General features: G+C 40.6%; 1 protein-coding gene across 1 annotated transcript in view; it reads right to left on the bottom strand.

Annotated features, from left to right (window-relative positions):
• PGM5 (phosphoglucomutase 5) overlaps positions 1-20,982 on the bottom strand; it is a 145,427-nt gene that overhangs the window by 57,872 nt on the left and 66,573 nt on the right. The window contains exon 7 of the mRNA XM_087822693.1: positions 3,379-3,494. Coding sequence (XP_087678819.1) covers positions 3,379-3,494 — 116 coding nt within the window. The remainder of the gene's footprint in view (positions 1-3,378; positions 3,495-20,982) is intronic.

The following is a 20,982-nucleotide window of genomic DNA, read 5'->3' as shown; positions in this document are numbered from 1 at the left end:
TAGTAGAGAAAAGGTATAACAGTCTTGACTGTTCTAAGCAGAGCGGCTGTCCACACCTTCTCAGTTCAAACAGTAGTACTTGACAGAGACCGATATGGTCATTCTTCTTCCAAGGAAACAAAGATGCATACCATCCCTCCTATACCATTAACGGTAATGCTGCTAAGGTCTAACTGATTTTGGTAACAGGATAAAATTCCCCAGGAGGAAATTTCTTCAGGAATCTGAACATAGCCTGAAATGTTTTCATTATGACCAGCTGGAATGGTTTTATTGCAATCTGTTCAAACATGACCAAATAGTACTTATTCCAAATAGGAATTCAAGGTTGGTTTGATATCAGCAAATCAAGCATAGTATTTTATTACATTCACAGAATAAAGGAGAAAAAGCATATTAATATATCACTAGGTTCTAAAAGAGCATCTGATAAATCCAACAGCCATTTCTAATAAGATTCTAAGTAAAATGAGAATAAGAAAAATATATATGTATATGTGATAAAGATTTTACCAATACTAAAAAGCAATCATTAAACTAAATAGTAAAATACTGAATCTATTTCCATTAAAATCATAAACTATTACAATTATTATTTAATATTATTTTGAAGATTGTAGCTAATACAATACAGTAAGAATATGAAAATAAAACTATAAATATTAGAAAACAAAACAAAAAGTCTTTTAGTAAAAGATTATATAACTGTATTTCCCTACCACCACTCCCTAAGTCCTAAGAGAATGTAGAGTTTCTAGAAAAAGAAAATGCTATAATTAATAATAGAAAGTGCTATGGTGGTTGAAAACCAGAGAAAAGGCATATTAATCAATAGCTTCTCTTTATATAAGCATTAAACAAATTAAGGGGAAAATGAGGACATCGACATTAAAATCAAAACCATTAAAAGCTCTCCAGGACATATAACTCAGTTTCTTCAATGAATAAATTAGAAAAAAATGTGGAGGAGAAAAATGCAGATTAAAAGAGACTTAAGGAATAACAACCAGTTATAATGTAAGATCTCTTGGATTCTAATTGGGGGAAAAAAACTATTGAGGTGTGGGGAGTGAGGAGAATAGGAGAATCATAGTTCCACTTTTGCACTTCTGTTTAGGATATGAAAATCTGCAAGAAAATGTCACTCCCAGTAATACTAAAAGGCCAAGAAACCTACAAAATCATAACTTTTCTTGAACTCAGTAGAGATCCAAAATCACAAGGCAATAAAGTAAAGTGAATTACAGAGTGACGAGGCCCTCCAAAGAGAGACAAGACACAGAACATCTCACTTTTGGCAGAACACAGGAGAAAGATGATGCTTCCATGTAAGTGAATAATAACAGGTCCCTGGCTGCTCACAAGAAAGACTGGAAACAAAGAGGTAGACTTGCTGGTACTGGCATGCGAGAGATGATCAGCTGCTGCTGAAGACAAGCATGAAGCCCTTCCAGTTCCCCAATCCTTCCTTTCACAGGACACAAAAGTCTTAAACTCCTGAATGTACGAGCTGTAAACCTTCTCATCCTAAGGGCTCCAGCAAAGACCCACTGCTAATGGAGTAGGGTTGAAGTAAAAACCTCTGCTCCTGGAGAAAGGGTAGGAAACCTTCTTGGGCCCAGAATTCCACACCTATACTAGGCAGAGGTACTGGAGAAAGGTCCAGTACCTGGTGAAAAAAATCTGTTTTGTATCACAGATATGCAGTAACTGCTGGAAGCTATGCATGAAACAGAAACACTGAAATATCCCCTCTAGCACCCCATTCTTGCTTTCAGCACACAGTAAAAAATATCCCCCTTCTGAAAGAATCTGAAGGCCATGGTACACTAAAAATTTTAACAGAAACAATAAAATCCAAATCCAGCTCAACTCCTGACTAGATTAACGTAACTTTGCACATTAATGGCCTGATAGAGGAAGTGGTGTGCCCATTTCTGTGTATAAATATTATTTGCCCAAGTTTCTACTGTTTTTATATACATACTGCCCAGCATTCAATGAAAAACTGAACAAAAAGCAAGAAGGAGTAAATCACTGCTTTACAAAGAGATAAAGCAATCAAGAGAACCAGAAACTAAGATGAACCAGATATTGGGACAATCAGACAGGGAGTTTAAAATAACTATGTTTAATATGTTAAATAACCTAATGAAAAAGATAAACACATATGAATATATATATAAACAACACATATAAAAAAAATCTCTTCAGAGAGATGAAAAATTATTTTTTAAAACTCAAAGAGAAATGCTATTAATAAAACCACAGTATCAGAGATGAAGAATTCCTTCAGGAGGCTCATCAATAGATTGGCCACAGCTAAGGGAAAAAATCAATGACTTAAAAATATGCCAATAGAGATTATCCAAATTCAAACATAAAAGGAAAAAAGTAAACAAAACTAAACAGTGGATGTAAGAGATCTAAAACAACATATGGTCACAATTCATCTAACATATGTGTAGTTAAAGTTCCAGAAGGAGGAGAAGAGAAGAATGGAAAAAAAATATCTGAAAAGATAATGGCTGAGAATTTTCTAAAATTAATTCAAGACAACAAACAAGAATCCTAGAGATATCCAAAGAGGGTTTAAAAAAAAAATACACATATTAGACATATTATAATTACACAAAATAGACATATTATAATTAAACTGTCGAAAACAAAAGATAAAAAGAAAATATTGAAGGCAGCCAGAGGCTGGGGTTGGGAAAACTTTGATAAAGAGAAACAGAAATAGGAATTAGAGCCCACTTCTTGGAAACTAAGCAAGCTGGAAGACAATGAAGTGACATCTTGAAAATACTGGAAGAAGAAATTATTTTTTAACATTTTAGGTGTGACAATGGTACTGTGGTTATATACTTTTCCCCCTCAATAGCTATTATACTTACAGATTCAGTAGGGACTGCTTCACAACAATCAGGGAGGAGGGCTGCACACGTGGGTAAGGGTAAAGAGAAAGCAAGACTGACCATGAGTTGATGATGGTTGAAACTAAGTGATGAGCACATGGAAATCCAATATGATATTCCCCCTGCTCATGAATTTTTTAAAATTTCCATAACAGAAAATTTTTTAAAGAAATGGAAGGTTTTTTCTAAAAAAAGAAAAAGAAGAAGAAAGAGGAGGTGGAGGAGGAGGGGGAGAAGAAGGAGAAATAGGCAGGTGAGATGAGGGTATCTTAGCACACATCCCACTTAGGTATCTTTCTTTCTTTCTTAGTAGTTAGTTAGTCAGTCAGCCAGTTAGTTAGTTATTTGCCTCTAACTCTTCCTCCAGCCATTGACTCCCAGTGGGCTCAAAGGTCTCCAAACTGGAGTCACAGAGTGCTGCAGCCACCCACTCCAGCAACATCAACCCGACAAAACCTACCAGTGCCAAAGCTCTCTTCTCCACACAGAGAGCACCGTCCCGAGTCCATCAGATTTGAGAAGAATCTCCATCCAGCGGGGGTCTCATATACAGGGACCTTCATTAATTTGGCCACTCTGAAAAATGAAATCCGAGGCAACAGTCAATTCATATACCCCGTTTTCTTTCTTTTTTCAGCCCAAAAAGAAGTCTTTCGGTTCAATCAATCCCATAATTAGATTTCAAAACATAGTGAACAACACTGACAGTGTTTAGGATGTCAAGCCATAAGGTAGAGAATAATAAATAGCCTACTTCAATGGTTCTCAAGTTTGCTTTCCTCATAGTATAGGATATATTAAGTTAATGTAGAAAATAGTCTCACTTTTGTTTCCCTTTTATAAATGTTCCTTTATCTTTATGGTAAGATCCCATTTGGGGACCTCAGAATCTAAATTAAGATGGTATTTGGGTACCGACACTTTGAAATATTGTTTGGCAGTATCTACTAAAGATGAACATACACATATCCTATGAGCCATCAATTCAACTCCTAGAAATTACTAATGACATGTAATAGACACTGTGGCGAACTGCTCACCTTCACCCTAAACACACACACACACACTTTAAGCTTTTCAGGACTAGAACACTCATTCTACCTGCTGCTAGGAATGTTGATGGATGACAGCTCACAGACATGGCCCCATTCTCTATGAAAGAGGGATGTCTCGCTTAAAATTGTGCTCACTTTCCTGGGTCAGTCCACATCCAGTGACTGGTGAATGAGAGCTGTGTAAAGGTCCAGCCTCCTTGCCTCTAACTGGCACAACTTTGTAGGACCATTTCAGCTTCAGAGCTCCCCACAGGTTGGCTGAGGCCTTTGTTGTGACTGCATCACAGTCCAAATTCTCTCTCTGACCAATCCTCCTTTCTCACTCCCCCACAGGTGTTGATCTTGAAGGCAACTTTGGTACTTCGGTCTTGAAGGCAGAAAGTAATAAACTTCCTGTAAGCAAAATCTCTCTCATCGCTGCTTCTGGGGAAGCACACTGTGTGACATTACTTGACAGAATGTGTACACAAGATTTTACAAAAATTATCATAGAATCACAACTCATAATAACTGAAACAACCCAAAATGTCCATTAAAGTAGAATGGAAAAATAATTTGCAATACATAATACAATACCATAAATTCCACTGAACGAACTATTCCTACATGCAACAACTTAAATAAATCTCACAAACATAATATTGAGTAAAATAAACCAATAACAAACGAATATATACTGTATTGTTTCATTTAGATAAAATTCAAAAACAGCTAAAACTAATCAATGCTATCAAAATTCAGGCTTAGAAGATCAAAGAGGTCAAGTGTTTTATTCAGGTCTCACAGAGGTAAAAGGCAAAGCTAGAATGTGGACTCAGATCTGCTTAGTCTCTGCTCATGTTCTACTTCCCTACATCATGCCGTCTTCCCAAATGTCTTATTGCTTCTAGAGGTACATAGATCTCAAAGCATGTTGGGGGATGAACTGGTACCACAGACATTGTCCTGAAGAGCTTTACCTTTCCTGCATGCAAGCGCCCAAAAAATAGACACCAAATGCCTGCCACCAGCAAGGTTCAGTTCTTTGAAGGCCGTAAGTATAGAAGATGGCCATGGAGAGGAACCAGTGAAGGTGTCTTGGTGAAAAAGAGGAAGAAAGATGCACATAAGACAAAGAACACAATGTAACAATGCTTTCTTTAAGTGTGCTTGGTGCCAGCTAGAAGAAAAAAATATATAGCTAGAAACTCTTGACACAGGTAAGTAAACATCTCCCTTTCCATAAAACCCAAATATAATTAATGTTCTCAGGATCTTGAAAAAATATGGGCTAAGTCTCAAATTTTCTTTGAAAACAAGCACCTTTTAGATGTTCGGGTGTTACATCAAAGGGTCTGTTTTCACTTTCTTTCAGTCAGTGGTCTAAGAAAGAGACAGTTGTGCTTATATCCTTGTAGGGACACTGAAACAAATCCTCCCCAAACTGTAGAGCAAAGGTAACATTTCAGAGCCATTAATTTCATGGTCAGAAGCTCAAGGAGGGAGGAATAATTCACACAGAAGCTTTCCAAGGGCAGCACATAGGAAAGCCTGGGTTGAAATTAATTTAGCAAATATGAATGCATATGACTACCAAATAGGAAATGGGGCAGAGGTGAGTGTAGAGGGTGTGGGGATGTATATTCTCTGGCCAAAACGCTCATGTAGATTCAAAGCCAAGTTGGCAGATCTGAAGGGAGGGGAAAGGATTTCCCCAGCTCCTACCCTTCCTCATGAATCACTGTCAGGAGGTCATCAGGTTGAAGGATGGGGTTGGATTTTAAAGGACCTGATACTTTTATAACTATGAGCCACAGTTGGAGCTATGCAAGCTAAGATAACAACATGGGTAGTTAAATTTCAGGATCTTGAGCACAAGTTGATTGCGTCCTAGAGTCAGAAAGGAATTCCTCTCCCTCCTCCTTCTACTGAACTTGGGATCCATCCCAAACAGCATTCAGCAGATACCATTCTCTGGACTGGATTTTGGCAGGAGGCCACTAGGGAGTCTCTGAGACCCGCTGCTACAAAAGTTCAAAATAAAACTGCTCATGCTGAGGGTCTGCACCCCTCTCCTTGACTGCTGCCACGGAGTTTTGGAGACAAACATAAGAACTCACTTTCTAGGAAAGACTAGAGTATGAAGGAAAAGAAAAAGAAAAAAATGAATTTGGGCCACAATCCTCCTGCAAGAGGGAGTGAGCCCTGGTAGCCACCCCCCAAAAAAGTAGACATAAGTTCCTCAGTATGGATTTTAAAACTTCAAAAAATGTGGCTTCAGATTGGAAATAGCCTTAACCTATCTTTCTAGCAATTTCTTGCATAATACTCCCTACATTCTTCCGAAAAACTGGACCATCTCTTATTTTTCAAATATGCTCTTCTTCTTCTTTTTTTTTTTCTGTTTAGGTCTGAGTCCATCTTCATCCTTTTCATTTTATCTGGATGAAGCCTCCTTTCCAACCTCTACCAAAAGACTTCACATGCCATCGAGGCCTATCTTAAATGCCCGCTGTCACGGAGCCTGTGGCAAAGGCTGTGGGGTCCGCAGGTCCCCTCCTCCTAGACGCACACTGGGCTGGACGTGCGCACCTCCCTCCCAGCCAGAGGTGGCCACACGTGCGTGGAGGTCCAGCCAGTGCGACCCGAATGGAACTGACACACCCCCCCTTCAGATCTGGCTGTTGAAACCTTCTGTCCACCACGCTCTTCCTCCTTCTGCCAGCTTCATGTGGACAAGCCCGGCAACTCTAGAAGCTACGTGCTGAGGATGGTGGACCCCAGGGTGGGAGAGTCTGAACATCTAAATTAATATTTCAAGCACAGTGAATTACCAATCAAAAGCACCCGTTTTTAACTTCTGATGGCTGAGTTTTTCACTTTTGCTGTGTTTGATCCATTATATATTTTGGGATTAGTTTTGTCCATTATCTTAACTAAAACAACCCTTGTCTTATCGCCACAATCAGTCCAAACTAACCCTTCCTGGTCAGCAAAGGGCAGCCCTTGGCATTCAGGCTAGACAACAGGAGGACTTCCCCCGGAAGGCTGGGAAAGTCCATGAACTTTGAGAGGACACCTGCACATCCCTCAGCATGGTGCCTGCCACAGAGCTGGTGTCCTCATGGGACAGTTTTTCCCAGGAGAAGTTCTTCTTAGGCTTGGTTCCCCAGAGGGTCGGGAACCTGCACTGGGCATCAACAGATGCTTTCATTGATATTAAAAAGCATAAATTAGCACCAAAACACACAAAACAAAACACAAACTAACCCTTCCTACCACTGTGCTTCCTCTAACTTGGGTGGGTCTTTATGTTCACACTGTCCTTATCTGTATTGCTACCTCTTTTACACTTCGCTTCAACACACAGACACCACCACCACCACCAGTGTGTGAGAAATTCTTTGAGGTAGGGATGACATCTTATATACCTTTATAGCTATTCAATGTCTAGAATAATATAGCATCAGTCAGACTTGACCTCTATATATTCTGTATGATTTCATTAATACCTACTATTTAAGGGGTGTTGTTGGATAGCAGAAGGGAAAGTATCTCTATTTTATGGTCTTTTTCCTTATAGTTTCACAATATATACAAATAGCAAATCATCACGTACACTTTACAGATATTACAATTTTATTTGTCAATTATATCTCAATAAAGATGGAAAGAAACAGCTAACCACTGGTGACAGAGGTCAGGACAGTGGCTGTCTCTGGGAAGGAGGCAGGAAGTAGTGGTTGCAATGGTGAACAAGGAACCTCGGGGGTGCTGTTCTGTTTCTTGCTCTAATCCAGGGGTGGGAAATATTTTTTCTGCCAAGGGCAATTTGGATATTTATAACATCATTCTCAGATCATACAAAATTATCAACTTAAAAATTAGCTATGAAAAAAGCTCCTAGATTTATTGAAATTTGAGCCCCACCTGTGGTTGCCTTGGCAGGGCCAGATCAAATGATTTCGAGGGCAGGATGTTCCCCACCCCTGATTTAGATGGTAATTACATGGGTGTGTTCACTTTGTGAAAAGTCTTTGAGCAATGTATGAGTTGTGCCTTTTCTTTATATGCATTGTACTTCAGTTAAACATTTATATAAAAGAAAAAGCCCTCTGTGGTATTTAAGACCAAGTAAATGTTTGAATTAGTCATGTTTACATAATTTCAAGAAATAAACTACTGAAAATGGAGTTTAATAGCATTCTGGATATGTTGGTTAATGTCTGGCAGACATGTAACAAAACTATCCTCAAATTCTTCCTCCAGTATTTTCATATCGATGAGTTTACTCCCAGACCCTTTCTTTGATGTCAGGCACTGCTAGCTGGGGCTGCTCTGAGGCAAAAGGCTTATGTGAGTTTGCATTTTAGAAACATTTCTAAGGCAGCCTACTCAACTCACAAATGTGCATTAGGCAGAGTTCAGCCAGGCCTTGTTTTCTAACAGCAATCTTAAAGTCTACTCTTAAACTCATCTTTTGGGTGCAGCCACTCACACGTTCAGGTAAAATAAATATAAACCATGAGGCTGTCATAATAAGATGACCACAGAAGTTTTTCAACCTTAAATATAGAAGAGAGCTGCTTGTTCTGAGGGCCTGTAGTATCTCAGCCTGGTCTAAACTTCAAAACTCACATATTAAACAACACCTTCACTGCCTGCCTTATCAGGGAGGTCGCAAAAATCAAATGAAATGATATATAATTTTTAAAAAAGTGCTCTAACAACTGCAAAACTATTACAGAGTTTTCAACATTATCACCATTCTTGATACTGGATCTTGCATTAATGCAAAGGAACAAGAACATATTTAAAGAATACTTACAAGAAAAAGCTAAAGGTAGCTGCATGTCTCACGTTCCCTCTAAATTTCTAGATTTTGGCCGGTTGTAAAACAAACACAGACTCCTCCTACATGGGTATAAAATGTAATTTAGATTCCAGCACTAGGTCCTTCAAGTACACATGGGAGCAAGTACAAGGGACCATTAAAAGTTCAGAATAAAGTTAAGTTATGGTGGACAAATTTACAAGTGGAATTTTACAAAGGATTGGCTGAAAAGATTGATAGCCTTACTTCTAATTAAGGGCAAGTTAGTTTACCAAGTACAGGGCTGTAAGTTTATTGTGAAAAAGTGGCAGATTATGTTAAAACTGACCTCTCTTTACCTTTGTGGGATTTCTCAGACGGAAATGCTCATTTCACTGTAAAACTGAAAGGAGAGGGTAGAGAAACATTGCTCACATTTCCAAGGAGCACCTCACAGGGCTGAGGTTTCATTTAGCACACAGGAAACACCGGTTAAGGGGAACTGGGAAATATATTCTGTGTGTGGTTACAGCAGGGGTGCACTCCAAAGGAACTGACTCCCCTTGGATACCTTTGAAGAGCAAGGGAGAAGGCCTGGGTCAAGTACTCTTAAGTCACACCAGAATTCTCAGCAAGATGCTTTTCCAAGAGAGGCTTGAGAGACAAGAAGTTGAAAGGGCATCAGGCAAGCAAGGTACCCCTCCTCCAAGTCCTGGATCTCAAGAAGCTCTGAGCTCAGCAGAGAGGGGCAGCCCAGCCTCAGGGTCTGCTCCTGGACGGCCTAATGGGGACATCCAGGGACATCATGACCAGTGGCTGTAGCTGACGGCAGGGCTCTTTGGTGTCTGGGTCAGGCTCCCCTCCCCTGAGGAGTCTGGTCCCGGGGTTTGGTCCCCAGGGAGGCAGTCCGGGAAGAGGAAGGAAGTGGGGAAAGCAGCTGTTTGCATTCAGGGTGACCCGGGCAGCCCCAGCCCCAGCTGAGACAGACTCTCTCAGAAGGCCTAGTCGTCTCTAGGGGTCGGGAACCAAAATAGGTTGGTGAGAACACACAGCTCCTGACATTAATTGGAGAAGCAGAGACTCTCGAGGGAGATAAGTCCACTCGACTGCCCTGTCCCCCTTCTCAGAGGCTGCAAAACGAGGGAACATTGCTGTGTGCACCCACTCCATGCGGGGACCGCTGCTGAGCCTAAGCGGGAGCTTAGAAGAAACATCACAGAGAGGACACGATGGCTTCTGGGCTCTGAGAACCACAGAGGGGCACAGTCCTGTGAGAGGATCAGTTCTCTGTAGGTCAAGGTCGCACATTCTACAGTGAAGGAATGACCAGAGGGCGCCGGAGGGGCACCACCCCCCGCGTCAGGCCAAGGCTGCAGCCCAGGCAGTGCTTTGTGCCGAAGCTATGCCCTCTTCAGGACCCAATACAGCTATGGAAAGCGTGGAAGCACACTACTTTCCTTGGAAAAGAACACTTTCCTTCATCTGCTGAAACACTGTCACAATAAATACTCAAAGGTAAGTGTCTTCGGTGTGAACACTGCCCCCTTGGAACCCGGTGCCCTTACACCGTGCGCATCCTTTGCAACTGGATGCAGTGGCTCCCCAGGCCTTGCCTCACCTGAATTCGGGCAGAGCAGAAGCTGCCACCTCAAGTCCCTTGATGCAGCAGGGGGTGGCCACACCCTCCTCACTGGTCATATGACTGAGGGTGGACCCCAAAGCTTTTCACAGCCTCTGAACTGTTGAAGACTCAGCTCTGAACAGCACATTTTCTTTTCCTGCATCCACATGCCCTGCCCAGTAGCGCTGGGTGGTGACTGTGAGTGTGCATGTGTGTGGGAGACCCCGCCCCATACCATAACGAATGTATTAAAATACATCCAAATCTCACATAGAAATCTAATGTTTACTCCAAAAGAATCTTGATTTTTATAATTTTGTTTTTGAAATGATGAGGCTGCAAGGCCCTCATTTAATTAACAATTGGCAATGACTTCTCATCGATGCACACTCAGGAATCCTTTCAAAATGAGAAAATGTATTCTACACATTATTGTCAAGTGTTATGATGCCTTCTTGGATACTAAACTTAATAAAGTAACAATATGTTGCATTTTACACACATTAAACTAGGCAGTTAATCATGCTGATTTTGCACTTTTCTTCACTTTGGAGCTAATAATTGTTTTCAGGTCTCTAATTTTAAGCCCTTGAATATCAAAGGCCCTAAGCAAGCGGCTGAGAGTGCCAGTGAGGGATAAAGTGACCGTGTGTCCATGGGGTGGGGGATGTTGGGTACAAGGGAAGGTGGTGTGACTCATGTCAGAACCTTAGGTAGTTCCTTGCACAACAAGGCTTCAGGGAGAATGCTTCATCTTCTCCTCACTCTACCCCACAACATTCTGCATGTACTATACTTACTTTCAGAAGGTCCCACAACTCTATTTCTGAACATTGCATTCCAGAATTCTCTCGGCTAGCTCACGTTTTCTCTGCCAATAGCCAATGCAGTTAATCATGCCCATCTGGAATACCAGACACGGATGCATGCAGTCCCAGCACACTAACCAGGCACCAGGCTATTGACTACAGTTTTCCGCAGCTCTCAAATCAATGCTCCAAGGTTCATGAAAAAGAAATGATCACCCATTTGTAACAGATTTTCTACACGGATAAAATACTGCAATTGGGTTATTTTTCCTCATGCACCCGAACATGCATATTCAATCCAAATAAAAGTAGCAAAATGACTTCCTATGACGTGACTTTTATAAACTCACAATAAGATGATATCTATGGAGTCCACAGATAGTGTCCTTCAAGGTCTAACCCAGCACACGAGCTTGGACAAGGTTCCCCTCTTCTTTTGTCCAGCTTTTGGCACTAACCATTCAGCTTCTCAGGAGAGGTTGGTGCTTCCCAGTCTGTCTCAATAACATCCCTTATCTGGGGTACTTATTAAACATGCAAATTCCTAAGCCCCTCCGATAAAATATCTTCAATTAGTAGGTCATGGTTAGAGCCCAAGTGTCTGTTCTTACGGCAAACAGTATTTCTTACTTCTAGAAGATTCTTATTTCTAGGAGGATTTAAAAGAAACATTGAGTTAAGACAAACCCTATGCAAATGACAGTGATCAGTTAACCTATGCAACAGTGCCACATATATATATACATATATATATACATATATATATATACACATATATATATATAGTATGTGTGTGTGTTCAAAATGTTAATAACTGAATTTTTTATTTTGCACAGGGCGCCAAGGTGCTGGCTGAAAGCCTCTGGGTGGGACCAGGGCTCTGCAATAAAGGTGCAAGGCCTGAAGGGAGGTCACACACAAGCTTCCCTAAGTGTCATCCCCAACACTCCCTTGGCCCTGATGACTTGGCTGCCTGGTTGCCTTGCGGGCAGTGTGGTTGCTGCTGGACCTGCCTTAGAAGAGAAGGCAGGCATTTGAAGGACACACAGCCACATTTCTGTCAGTTTGACTTATCCTACAGGTCAAACATGGCTCAAGAGGGTGAGATTCATAGAAGGACATGAGTGTAAGATTAGCTGCAAGGGGAGGAGATGATCTATGTACCTACAAGTAGAAACTCCTCCTCCCCTTGAGACCTACCTCTCTTTCTTTTCCCTGCTCTCCAACTTTGAATTTTAAGCCAGAACTGGATCTCTGCTCTTTCTTCTCCCGCTCTTAGGTGCACTAGCTCTAGGGGTGGAGCGGCTACTCTTGAGGGAGGGAGCAGGCATCCGGTGGGTGGGGCTGACATTTAGAGAACATCTACTTGGTTCCAGGGACTGTGCTGGGTGCTCCCACAAAGTCACCCACCAAATCCCCCCTCATGCTCTATTGCTTCTTCCCATGCAAAGAAAGTGCCCCCGCCCAGAGGTCCTGTTGCAAGAGGGGTCTTTGCTGATGGAGCCGGGGGGGGGGGGGTTGTCCACCAGGTAGACTGAGCCACATGAAGAGAGCATGAAGTCACCATCTCTAGTGGCAATGAGGAGACCTCAGAAGCACAGTATTTCCATGAAATCTCTATAGGCTTGCAATCAACCCTTTCTTTGTTCTTCTTCTAACTTGATTTGTTTCTGTCCCTGACAACCCAAAATGCCTGGATTTAACAATCGTTATCACCAGACTACAGACTAGAAAACTGAGGTACCAAGAGATTTAAGTAGTGTGTCCAAGGCCATAGACTGATAAGTGGCTGGGTCGGGATTCAGGCCCTGACTTGCCTGGTTCTAGAACCCATGCTCTGTACACTGAATTGTGCCAAGACATTCTTCAGGGCCTCCACAAATATTTCTGAATGTGTTCTGCCTATAAAGAAAATCTGAAAAGAGGGTGCTGGATTGAGTAGTGGGAATTGTAGGAAATACTTGCTGCAAAAAGCAGAACTATAGCTGTCTTCTGGCAGCAATGGTAATAAAACAGCTAACATTTATTAAGTATTTGCTCTGTGCTAAGTACTGTGCTAAACACTTAAACAAATTTTATCACACTTATCTTCCCCATTTTTAGATGATGATTTGGGGCCTCAGAGGGGTTATGTTAACTTGTCCAAGGTCTCAGATCTAGGAAGAGAAGCTCTGTGGTTCAAAGCCAGCTCTCTCTAAACTCCAGACCTGTACAAAGACTAATGCTATAGTTTGGACAAGACTAATATGAAATCTTCAGGAGGCTGTGGTCACCTCACTGCAGCTCTAATTACTCATAACAAGGAGGGGGGCATTTCAGTGAATGTCAGGATGTGTCAGTTGTGAAGTTCTCCCTAAAAGTCAGAAGGCCAAGTTGGGAAATAGGCTTTTTTAATGAAAACTAAGATGTTGGCAGTGCTAGGCAGCGAGAGTGGCCCTCTGAGGTTTTCCTCCCTGGAGCTTGGCACCCGCAACCCCCTTGTGATTTATGTTTCCAAGTGACACAGGGCTTGCAGGCACCAATGCTGCAGTAGCGAAGAAAATGGATGGGCCGCCCGGGGATGTTTTCCCTGCACGCACCACGTTCCCTTAAAAGGCCTAGATTTTATATACAGCTCTGACAAGAGGGCAGAACAAAATAACAGCGGGGCCTCTCTTCCCCTTATATGGTCAAGTGTTACAATGGAGCCTCCCCCCTAATTTATGAAGCACATGAGTGGAGGAATGTTGATCAGGAGATGTGGGGATGTTTCACCAGAGTGAAGATATAAAGCTCGTCTCTCTAGCAAAGGACTTACAAGACCAAGTGAAACGGAATGCATACTTGCTGAGGTTTTTTTAAATTCTGAAGAATAAACACTTTTGTTCCTCAATTATCAACATTTCTTAAAGCCAAAGAATATTACAGAGTTCCCCACAAGTATCAGAGGGAGAGAAAAATAAATCAAGAATAAAAACTTGTAGTATTTATCCTTCATATATTTACCTCCTCTCACCCTAGCCTTTGTTTCTCCATTAAACATACACACACACACACACACACACACACACACACACACACACACACAAATATACAGAACCAGTCAAGCATCTGAAAAGAAAGAGCAATTTTATTTGAAACACAACACAGAAATAGGACAAGAGGCCAGCCAACTACAAACAGTTCTTATCTATAAAGGGCCTTAGCCATGTTGTTAGAAGTTATGGACCAAGTTTTCTCATCCAATCTCTGTCCTATGACTGGAACCAATAAAGACAAGAGGATATGTCAAATGAGAGTGCACGGGAAAGTGCACTGTACACCGTAAGTCACATGCTATTCAAAGTTAACGCAAACATTGTGATAATGTCCTCCTAGAATTATTATTTTTAAATTTTCATTTTTATTTAATACACAAGTAGGTTTCTTGTCACTATTTAAACTATTTTCCCCCTTGCTATCATTCACTTTCATTTGGTCAGGACTCTAAATCTATATAGAGTATACATGCTGGTTCACATGACCAAATTCTTCTATCCTGCCTCAAAAAGCCAAGGCACCCTTGGGCATCCACTCTAGGTTTTAAAGGCACACTGTACAAGCTAGTAAACAAAGATTTGGGCATTTTATACACATAAAACCTATTCCTTTACCATTTACAAATGACATGTATGCAAGCAGCAACTGGATGTGAAACTGAGTACTTTAAAAAGCATGTAGAGATCCCCAAATAAAGGGTGCAATACAAATCACAACACTCAAGAAAACAACAGGGCATGCTTCCTTCAATGTCACTCCCCAAATGAAGCATGTTTAATGTGAAAGTGTAGCCTGGAGGTTCAACTTCTTAAAACCAGAAATTTACAAATCAGACCCTGGTGAGCCCAAATAGATGTCTTTACCTAAAAAGGTGTTCTTAAAGATCCTCATACAATTGTCACCATAAGGAAAGCTCTCAAAAGGTACTCCTGCAAACTCTCCCCATCCTACAGCTTTATTGCGTGGCTACATCTGAAGCAGAGAGAGTGAGCAGGTGTAAGGAGAGAATGCAGGAGCCCTGGTTGTTGTGTGCCCCTGGCTACTCTGGTGTCCACTGTCTTCCCAACACCTTCACACTATTTTGGGGGCCTCAGAGGGAGCTTTTAGGAGCATGTCAGTTGCCCAACTTTAAACATTTTTAAATGCCTGCAGCTCCAGCTAAGGAGGTTTCCTTCTAGGGATTAAGAACCAAACAGCAGATATGCAAGTCAGTAGGCTGGACCACCTCCATCAGAATTATCTGCCCAGTTTGTCTAAAATGCAGATTCTTGGGCTCCCCTCAGCATGACTGAATCCAAATCTCTGGAGATCGGGCCTTGGAATCTGCATTTTGACGAAGACATCTCCACCCACCCAACCCCCATAAGATTCTTATGCACTCTAACATTAAGAACCATTACTACAAGCACTAAAAAAAAAAAAAAAAAATCCTGTTGAATTTAACACAGTCTTATACCTAGCTAAGGAATACAATCATGTCCCGAAGTATACTTTTCTTGTGATATTAGCAAAAAGAATCTGAAGGAACAGCTAATCCAACCCCTTTGTCTTTTGAATAAGGAAAGCAGAGCTCCAAGCTGAGTAACTAACTTGCCAGCTTGGGGCAGAGTCTTTTGGGAGTTCAGGGCCAGGGCCCATGCTAGACCATTGCTTGTTCAGCCGTAACACCCAATGCTTTCCCCACCCCTCCCTGCACTGCATCCACACCCATCCACACCCTCCAGGGCTGTTTTGTTTAAAATGTAGAATAACCTGCCGTGGTGATCTGGAAACTGTTGTTTCTTCCTGACCAATATCCAACCCCTTCTAGAGGAATCAGAATTTTGGTTTACTTCTGTAGAACTACTTACTCCCTTCACCACTGCATGTCACTCAAGGTGATTCCCTCTTCCCTGGCCAAAGAGCAAGCATGTTACTTAACCTACACTGAGCAATGCTAAATCTTAAGTTAAAATGGGGGAAATGTATAAAGTTTCTTCCTTGATCTGGAAGGCAATTTTCTGAAGAGATTGCCCATACATAATTCCTGCCACCCAGGTTCCTACTATTTTTGAGACACATTTTTCCCTTGATGCTGAGAGTTATCCCTTATTCCTTCCACCATTCCTTTAAGTACCCCAAAACTGGTCTTGTTATTTGTATGCCAAAAACTCTACTTCACCCCTATTTCCTTAACCTAAACCTGTAAATGTGCAAGCATTTGATTCAATCTTACAGAACAGAAGTTAGGATTACGTATCTCCTTTTTGGAAAGAGAGGTTGTGAGATTTTGCAGTTGGATGGGTGGGGATGCAGAACTGGAAGCCCACTCTGCATCAATACCACCACTCTGCTCAATCTACAAAGCTCAGTCTTTGCCTTTGATCCCCAAATACCCACCCCCAAACTAAAGGGCTTAAGATTCTACTTGTGCAGCCTGGCTGGGCGTGGCTCAGCGGTTGAGCATCGACCTAGTATCCAGAAGATCATGGTTCGATTCCTGGTCAGGGCACATGCCCAGGTTGAGGGCTTGATCCCCAGCTGGGGGAGTGCAGGAGGCAGACGGTCAATGACTCTCTCATCATTAATGTTTCTATCTCTCTCTCCCTCTCTCCTTTCCTCTCTCTGAAGTCAATAAAGATATATTAAAAAAAAAAAAAAAAAAGATTATATCTGTGCAGTTGAAAATAGAAAGAGCCATGAATCCACAACAGCAAAGTGATCCATATGACCCTCCTAAGTAGCTTACACAATCTCAAGATCCAGTGCCAAGAAGTTATTGGGCTCACCACATCTGCACAAGTAGACAGACTCTCCTCCTTGTCAGTCTGGGTTTTATCTTTAATGTCCTCTCCCCAGGGCAGCACTGTGGTCCCTGACATGCGGTACATCTGCGTGCAATTTCCGCATAATAGGAGCAAAGCTCAGTTATTTTAAAGCTACAAGTGCCATTAAGAGGTCTTTCTGCCAAAACCCATATGGCTCTTTTGTTACAAAGCTATACAAATATTTGTGTTTTCTGTTTGACTTGGCAGCAAGGCAAACTTTCAGACTCTCTACTACTCTTGCTTTGAAATGACTGCTTGTCTCCTGCTGCAGGTTATTTCCTATTTATTGTGATTCTCCAAAACAAGTTCTAATTTTTTTGAGGGGAGTTCCAAAACTCTGTTTAAGGGGTCCATTGTTAGGTCTTTGCTCCAGATAAGTGGTGTACAATGCACTTCAGCATTAAGAGGTAAGCTTTAGAAATGTATTTTAATTTTAAAAATTAACCTACAATAAAATGGATTTTTTGCTCTTCTCTGTTCTATGAATTTTGACATATGTATAGATTCATGTAACTCATATCATAATCAAAAGACAAAACATTTCCGTCACCCTCAAGAAATACCCTCATACAGTCACACCTGTCCCCTACTCTTAGCCCTGGTAAGCAGTGCTCTGGTTTCATCTCTGTAGTTTTGTCTTTTGAGTCCCACATAAACGGAATCACACGGTATATGACATTTTAAATCAGACTCCTTTCACTCAGCCTAACCACTTGAGATTCATCCAATTTGTTGTGTGTATCAGTATTTCCATTTTATTGCCAAATAGTACACCATTGTAAGACTATATCACAGTTTGTTTATCCACTTGCCTGTGCAAGGACTTTGGATTGTTTCCAGTTTGGGGGATATTATGAATGGAGCTGCTACCAATATTTGTATCTAGGTTTTTGTGTGAATATATGGTTTTGATTCTCTAGTAAATACAAAGAAGTGAGATTACAGAGTCATATGGTAATCATCTGGTTTTTTTAATAAGCAATTGATAAACTATTTTCCATAGTGGTTGTATGTTTCATTTTGCACTCGTACTAGTGGTGTATGAGAGTTCCAGGTGATGTACATCATTGTCAGCACTTGGTATTATCCATATTTTTTATTTTAGCCATTCTAATTGTTATGTACTGGTACCTTGTCCTGGTTTTAATTTGCATTTCCTAAAGGCTAATTATGTTGAATACATTTTTATGTGCCTATTTGGCATCCATACATTCTCTTTGAATCAAATCTTTTCCCATTTTTAATTGGATTGATGGTTCCAATTCCTTCAATATGTTGCAAAGGTTATACTTTCTCTTATGACTTGCTTTAGCACTTTGGTCAAAAATCAACTGGCCATATTTATTTAGGTCTATTTCTGCATCCTCTGTTCTGTTTCATTGATCTCTATGTCTATCCCTTTGCCAATAGCACATTGCTTTCTGCTAACCAGGACATGTGATTTCTTCAGCCTTATTCTTCTTTTTCAAAATTGTTTTTCCTATTCTATTTCCTTTGCCTTTCAATATGCCAATCAATCTGTCTATACCTACCTAAGTCCTATGGAAATGTTTACTGGAATTGCATTAAATCTATAGATTGTTTTGAAGATAAATGACACCTGTGCTATGTTGTGTCTTCCAATTCATGGACATGGTATGTCCCTCCATTTAGATTTTAATTTTTAATCAATGTTTTGTAGTTTCCAGTATATAGATCTTCCTACATATGTTTTTATTAAATGTATAGCCAAATACTGTATTTCATTTTGTTGAGCAATCGAAATACAATTGTTTTTTGTCATTTCCGTTTCTAGCTGAACATTGATAATATACAGAAATACAATCATTATCTGAATGTTGACTTTGTATCCTCTGATCTTCCTTTGTTAGTTCTAGGACTTTTTTTGTGTGTTTCTTGGGATTTTTCTATACAGACAATCATGTCATCTGTGAATAGGTACTGCTTTATTTCTTCCTTTCCACTCCCTATGCCTTTTAATTCCTTTTCATGCCTTCTTACATTAGCTAGAACTTTCAGTGCCATGTTAAATAGTGGTGAGAGTGAACCTGGCCTTGTTCCTGAGCTTAAGGGGAAAGCAATCAGTTTTTTCACCATTAAGTATAATTTTAGCTCTAGGCTTTTTTGTTGATGGCCTTTATTAGATTGAAGTTCTCTTCAATACTAGTTTTAGTAGATGCTGACTTTCTTTTAAATGATTTTCTGTCTCAATTGATATGATTGTGTGGTTTTTCTTCTTTAAACTGTTAATAAAGTGGATTATGTCAATTGGTTTTTGGATATTAAACCAGTTTCATATTCTCAGGTGAAAACATAGATTATTGATTTGAAAACTATCTTTTTTTTTAATATAAGCATTTGATGCTATAATTTTCCCCCCAGTACTGCCTTATCTGTATCCCACAAATTTTTATTTTATTATTATTATTATTTTAATGTTCACCTGAAGATATGTTTTTATTGATTTGGGGGAAGAGAGAGAAAAAAATAGGGAGAGAGAAACATCGATATGAGGGAGAAACATCAATCACCCTCCTCCCATATGCGCCCTGACCAAGGATCAAACCTGCAACCTAGGTATATGCCCCAACTGAGAATTGAACCTGCAACCTTTTGAACTGAGCCACCTGGCCAGGGCTGCATCCCACAAATTTTTATGTGTTGTATTTTCATTTTCATTTAGTACAAAATATTTTCTAATTCTCCTTGAAATTTCTCTGCTCCACAGATTATTTGCAAGCATATTGTTTAATTTCCAAGTGTTTAGAGATTTTTCTATTATCTTTCTGTTATCGATTTTTAGTCTAATTCCTTTATGATCAGGGAACATGCTTTGCCTGATTTCAATTCTTTTACATTTTGTTATTTTTGTTTGTTTTCATGACCCAGGATATAGTCTACCTTGAATATTCATGTACTTGCAAAGAAAACACATTCTGTTGATGGTTAGAATGTTCTATAAATGACAATTAGATCCTGTAGAGGGATAGTGTTGTTCCACATCCTTCCTGATTTTCCATCTAATTCTGTTCCTGCCTGTTCTATTAGTTTCTGAGAGAATATTGTCGATGCTTCCAACTATCATTCTGGATTTCTTTATTTCTCCTTCCTGTTCTGTCCATTTTTGTTTCATGTACTTTGAAGCTCTGTTTTTAGGAGCATATACATTTATAATTGTTATGTCTTTTTAGTAAACTGACCCAACATATTTTCAGTTTTCAAAGACTGCAGTACAGTTGAGTTCTCAAAGTTTATGTATACTGTTTAGGGTCAGATCCATGCAAGCTCAGCTCAGGGATGAGCCCAGTGGTTTATACATAACTTTGAGTGTCATTTTCTCTGACTTCACCCTCTCTTTGAAATCCCCGACACTTTCTGGCTTCCCTGGGACTCTCTTCAGTAGTCTGACCAGAAGCTTAAGGCTTTATTTACTTTGTTCTGCCACATATTTCCCATGTCTGTCCTTGTTTCTGGTGGGAGAGAAAGTCAAGCAGTGGGAAGACGGGGGTGTGGGGGGTGTGGGGGGGGAGAAGCAATGGTGTTTTCCCTACTCTCTTGGAACCACTTCCCCGAGTGAGAGGAATGTTTCTCTCTCTCCAAATTTTGGCTCCCAATGGCCACTTAACTACTACTGCTACTGCTACTCTAGGATTGCTTGGGTGCCACAGACTAAGAGAATGGAGAAAAGAAAGGAGAAAAAGAAAACTGGGAAATTTCCTTACACATTCTCTCTCTGATTGTTAGGCAAAGAGAGGACTTCCCTTGGAGTTCTATCTGTGCTCATGTGTATGTCCAGGTTTCAGGCTGTATTGAGTTCAAGCTGGAGGATACTAAACACATCACCACTTTGGTGGTCCTTTAAGTTCTGGTCTTCTTCCCCTGCTGTCTGCTACTATTTACGTTTTCAGAGTCCTCAAATAGCTGTTCCATACATCTTGTCCAGATTTTATAGCTGCATTCAA

The sequence above is a fragment of the Miniopterus natalensis genome, chromosome 12, assembly GCF_054644295.1.
Source record: "Miniopterus natalensis isolate mMinNat1 chromosome 12, mMinNat1.hap1, whole genome shotgun sequence".
Lineage (NCBI taxonomy): Eukaryota > Metazoa > Chordata > Mammalia > Chiroptera > Miniopteridae > Miniopterus > Miniopterus natalensis.
This window is presented reverse-complemented; position numbering and strand designations above follow the sequence as displayed.